The sequence below is a fragment of the Capra hircus genome (genome assembly GCF_001704415.2).
Source record: "Capra hircus breed San Clemente chromosome X unlocalized genomic scaffold, ASM170441v1, whole genome shotgun sequence".
Lineage (NCBI taxonomy): Eukaryota > Metazoa > Chordata > Mammalia > Artiodactyla > Bovidae > Capra > Capra hircus.
In genome coordinates this window covers 34,382,671-34,388,557 of record NW_017189517.1, presented here as the reverse complement: position 1 = coordinate 34,388,557, position 5,887 = coordinate 34,382,671, and the positions used below count along the sequence as shown (strand labels likewise).

Sequence of the window (5,887 nt, the reverse complement as noted above, 5' to 3'; positions counted from 1 at the left end):
AGGAAAGAACCACATTTGGTACACATGCAACACTACTAGTGAGAAAGTTTTCTATCAGGTAGGTAAGCATAACACACATACAGAAAAAGGCCATTTCTTAATTGTACATCTTGATGAATGTTCACAAAATGAAGACACCCAATAAAACCAGTCCCCAGATCAAGACCATTCTTTATCCATCAATTATGCACCCTTTCTCTACTCTTTTGCAGTGCAACATCCTTGATAAATCAATTTTCTGTATATGCCTTTTCTAGTTTTGTAATCAATTTTCAACTTCCACAAAAAAATGGGCTTGTTAGCATTACTCTTTTTATTGGAGTGTTACTGGACTTATGGATTAATTTGAGGTGACTTGCTAACTTTTGGGAGGCTTCCCAGATGGTGCTAGTGGTAAAGAATTCACCTGACAATGCAGGAGATGCAAGGGATGAGGGTTTGATCCCTGGGTTCAATCCATGGGCTGGGAAGATCCCCTGGAGAAGGAAATGACAACCCGCTCCAATATTCTTGCCTGGAAAAACTCATAGACTGAGGAGCCTGGTGGGCTACAGTCCATGGAATCCCGAAAAGCTGGACATGACTGAAGGGACTGAGCACACCTGCAAAATGTAAAATGTTAAATTTTAAATATTTAAATTTAAATCCATAAATAAAGAAGTATTTTTAATAAATTGTGAGTACTCCGTTTCAATTCCTGTTCCATCTTTGGAGGATGTGGGTTTGCTATTTTTACTTTTTCTCATGGAATTTGATGAGTACTATAGATAATAGCAGGTCAGTTCTGGATAATTCCATGGATTGAAGAGCCTGGTGGGCTACAGTCAATGGGATTGCAAAGAGTCTTACACAGCTGAAGTGACTGGGCATGGACGCACACATATATGTCCTATGATTTTGAGGAGCAGTCTTCTGAACACATCAGAGAGTTCCTGCTCGAGCTGTGTGCTTGAGTGTGCTAAGTTGCTTCAGTCGACTTGGACTGTTTGCAACTCTATGGACTGTAGCCCGCCAGGCTCCTCTGTCTGTAGGATTGTCCAGGCAAGAATACTGGAGTGGGTTGTCATTTCATCCTCCAGGGGATCATTTTATCACACGTATTGATTCATTAAACCCTTACAGTCAAGATAGGTACATTTCCATCATCACAAAAGTCTCCCTCCTCCTACCCCCTTATAGTCACGCATGGTATTCTGGTCCCTCAATTCACCTCTGTAAGCATCAGTGGTGATGAATCTCTTCTCCATCTCTATAATTTTCTCATTTTGAGAAGATTATATGAATGGCAACCTACAGTTTGTAAACTTTTATTTGGTAATTTGTTATGTACTAAATTGTGTCTCCCCCAAAGGTCTGTTGAATTCCTGACCCCCAGGACCTCTGAATGTGACCTGATTTGGAAATGGAGTTGTTACAGCTGTAAGTAGCTCCAGTGAGGTCATATTGGAATAGAGGAGACCCTTATCCAGAACGAGCATTGTACTGACAAGAAGAGAAGAGACACAGAAACCAAGGGGAGAATGCCCTGTGAAGAGGGAGACAGAGATGGAAGTGCTTTAGCTTCAGGTCATGGAACCCCAAGGACTGCCGTCAACCACCAGAACCCAGGCAGCACAAAGGGAGGAGTCCCCCATCCAGGTTTCAGAGGGAGCAGGGCCCCTGAAGCCATGACTTCAAGACTCCTTGTCTCCAGATTGTGAGACAATACATTTCTGTTGTTTAAACCACCCAAATCCTGATACTTTGTTGTGGCAGGCCTAGAAAACTAATACAATAACCTTTCTGTCTGAAGAACTTCCTTTAACCAATGCTAATGACAAATTCTCTTAGCTTCTCTTTATCTGATCACTTTTTTTTCTCTCTTTCATTCCTGAAGGATAGTTTCGTAAGGTATGGAATTCGTGGATTAAAATTCTTTTCTTTCAGCACTCGAAAAATATTCTGGCACTTCTCCAAGGTTTAGATGAGAAATCTGTCTTCATTCAGACTGATGGTAGGTACTGTTGCCCTTTTCCTTTGGTTGCTTTCAAAGTTTTTTCTTTATTTTTAGTTTTCCAGAATCGAGTTATAATGGGTCTTGGTGTGGATTGATTATTTGGAGTTTGCTTTGCTTCTTAGATCTTTAGGCTTATACTTTCACCAAATTTGGGGAAATTTCAGGCCTTATTTCTTCAGATACTCTTTCTTCTTTCTTTTTTCCATCTGGGATTCTGATGATCCTTTTTTTTTTTCCTACAGATTGCTAAGGTTCTGTTCAGCTTTTTTTTTTTTTTTTTGGCCTGTTTTCTCTCTGTTGTTCAGTTTGGGTGAATTCTATTCATATTCCTCAAATTCACTGATTCTTTCCTCTGTCACTTACACTATACTGTTGACCCCATCCACTGAGTTTTTAAAAGTTTCTGTGATTACATTTTTCAGTTCTAAAAGTTCCATTTAGTTCTATGTTATAATTATAACATCTGGGTTTTGTTTGTTTTGTTGAGATTTTCTGTTTTGACATTTGTTTCAAGAGGATTTGTACTTGATTGTTGAAACTTTTTTTTACAATGACTTGTATTTACTCAGGCTGCTATAACAAAATTCTATAGACTGGGTGACCTTTAAATAAGACATGTATTTCTCACAGTTCTTAAGTCTGGAAGTCCAAAATCAAGGTGTTGGGAGATTCTGTGCTTGTAAGGGCCTTCTCCTTGGCTTGCTGACAGCTGCCTTCTTACTTTTTAGTGTCTTTTTTTTTTTAAGGTTACTAATCCCATCATGAGGGGCTTCCCTGGTGGCTCAGACGGTAAAGCGTCTGCCTGTAATGTGGGAGACCCGGGTTTGATTCCTGGGTCGGGAAGATCCCCTGGAGAAGGAAATGGCAACCCACCCCAGCACTCTTGCCTGGAAAATTCCGTGGACGGAGGAGCCTGATAGGCTACAGTCCATGGGGTCGCATGGGGTTCCACCTTCAAGACCTCATCTCAACACTCTTGTGCATGACTGCCTCCATGAAAACAGAATGATGTCTGCATTTCTATCTCAGAAAATAGGCTACTCCCTAGCTGCTGCTGCTAAGTCGCTTCAGTCGTGTCCGACTCTGTGCAACCCCATAGACGGAAGCCCATCAGGCTCCGCCGTCCCTGGGATTCTCCAGGCAAGAACACTGGAGTGGGTTGCCATTTCCTTCTCCAATGCATGAAAATGAAAAGTGAAAGTGAAGTCACCCAGTTGTGTCAGACTCTTTGCGACCCCATGGACTGCAGCCTACCAGGCTCCTCCATTCATGGGATTTTCCAGGCAAGAGTACTGGAGTGGGTTGCCATTGCCTTCTCCACTACTCCCTAGAGTAGTGACTAAAAAACACTGCAGGGATGCAGTTCAGTGTTTAGCGGACTGTTGAATTAATGGACTATTAAAAAGGAAGCCCAGAATTTCAGTGTTTATTTAAAAAGGGAAAATGGATATTTTTGGATACATTTATTTTCAGTATTAATTATATATTTGTTCAGTTCAGTTCAGTTCAGTCACTCAGTCATGTCTGACTATTTGTGACCCCATGAATCGCAGCATGCCAGGCCTCCCTGTCCATCACCATCTCCCAGAGTTCACTCAGACTCACATCCATCGAGTCCGTGATGCCATCCAGCCATCTCATCCTCGGTCATCCCCTTCTCCTCCTGCCCCCAATCCCTCCCAGCATCAGAGTCTTTTCCAATGAGTCAACTCTTTGCATGAGGTGGCCAAAGTACTGGAGTTTCAGCTTTAGCATCATTCCTTCCAAAGAAGTGTATAACATTTTCTGAGTTCTGCCTGTACAACACAAAAGGATGGCATGTACTCATCCTTTTCACTCCTTAATTAAATTACACTCAGGCAGTATTGAGTGTGGCTTCCCAGGTTGCACTAGTGGTAAAGAACTTGCCTTCCAATGCAGGAGATGAAAGAGACATGGGTCCGATCCCTGGGCTAGGAAGATCCCCTGGAGGAGGAAATGGCAACCCACTCCAGTATTCTTGCTAGGAAAATCCCATGGACAGAGGAGCCTGGCAGGCTACAGTCCATGGGATAGCAGAGTCGGACACAACTGAGCGACTAACTCTGCTCTCTAATCTCTTTCCTACATGGCCTGCTTGCTAAGTCACTTCAGCCCTGTCCGACTCTTTGCAACCCTATGGATGGTAGCATGCCAGGTTCCTCTGTCCATGGATTCTCCAGGCAAGAATACTGGAGTGGGTTGCCGTGCCTTCCTCCAGGTGATCTTTCTGACCCAGGGATTGAACTCATGTCTCTTACATATCCTGCCCTGGCAGGCAAGATCTTTAACACTAACGCCACCTGGGAAGCCCTTTCCTACATGCCACGTAGTTCAAAGAGTTTCTGGTGGAGGTCACAGCAAGTTTAAAGATTCCTGCTGTGATTGATCCACAGGGAGCCAATGGGGGAGGGGCATTCAGTGACACATGACATGGGATGACCTAGTGACTGGCCTCCCTGACTTGCATTTTATCCAATCATATATGGACCTTGCCGTGACATTAGGGCAGGCTGGGCTTATAAAGCCAAGCACCAGCCCTCAGAAGCCACCCTGTACTTCCCTCTGAACTATGGGGAAGGTGAGTCTGAAATGGATGAGCCATCATCTAAGCTGTCTGAGGAAGACCTGGGCAATGAAGGAACTGAGCTCTGCGAAGCCGAGCCCTCCAAAACGGAGCCAAGGAAGGCAAAGAAGATACCAAAGGGCCACCGCGGCTGCAGCCACGGTGGCCATCACAGTCGCTGCCCCTCCAAGAACATTGAGAGCTTCACCAGCTATTTCCCCAGGGTGCTGAAGCAAGTCCACATGGGCTTGAGTCTCTCACAGGAGGCTGTGAACGTCGTGAATTCCTTCGTGATGGATATGTTTTGGCCCATAGCCGAAGAGGGTGGGCACCTGGCCCGCAACAACAAGCGCTGTACCATCACTCCAGAGAGATCCAGACCTCTGTGCACTTGCTGCTGCCTGGGGAGATGGGCAAGCATGCCATGTCAGAGGCCACCAACATGGTCATCAAATATACCTCTGGCACATAGGCTGACCCCTGACCACCGGAACTTTGCAAACAAAAAGCTCTTTTCAGAGCCACTCACTTGGCAGGAAAAGACCTGCAGCACTGAATAGTCACTTGCACTCTGGGTTCTCGCCCTGTGCTCTACTGTCCATGGTTAAAACATTTCTACCCTGAGGAAAACATTATAAACCTCATCAATATGTGTCTGTATTGTCAATTGTTCTATGGAAAATCATGAATTATTTTTTACCCATATTGCATCTCGTCACTTTCCTAAAAAGTCATTTCTATCCATGGTTTCTCTGTCAGCCAGTTTAGAGATCTTTATGGTCAAAATTCTTTCCATGAAAGTTTCATTGACCTTTCATATTGTCATTCTCTCACCTATATGTAGGAGTATCATTCAGAGATGTTTATGTTCGATATAGGAATCTATAAAATGCAGTAACAGATATAAATGCCTTCCCAGGTGGCGCTAGCGGTAAAGAACCTCCCTGCCAATGCAGGTAGATGTAAGAGAGGTAGGTTTGATCCCTGGGTCTGGAAGATCCCCTCGAGAAGGACATGGCAACCCACTCCAGTATTGCCTGGAGAATCACATGGACAGAGGAGCCTGGTGGGCTGTGGTCCATAGGGTCACAGAGAGTCAGACATGACTTACCATCCATTTACACAGCAGATATAAAAATCATAATTACCCATTCCTACTCTTTCAACATATCTGAAATCTGGATTCAGTTAAAAACATAAAATAGGACCCCACTGCAGTGTAAAATTTGAAAATCTAATTTTCTGGAATCAAGCAATGTACCTTCTGAAATTAGTATTCTACCTAATTCAGATTTATCTCTTTCTTT

At 43.8% G+C, this 5,887-nt stretch overlaps 1 protein-coding gene across 1 annotated transcript; it reads left to right on the top strand.

The window, feature by feature from the left end:
• The first annotated feature begins 4,606 nt into the window (after nucleotides 1–4,606).
• LOC108634437 (histone H2B type F-M-like) lies at nucleotides 4,607–5,140 on the top strand. Its single transcript, XM_018044097.1, has one exon. The coding sequence runs from the start codon at nucleotides 4,607–4,609 to the stop codon at nucleotides 5,138–5,140; it is 534 nt and encodes a 177-aa protein (XP_017899586.1).
• The last annotated feature ends 747 nt before the right edge of the window (nucleotides 5,141–5,887 follow it).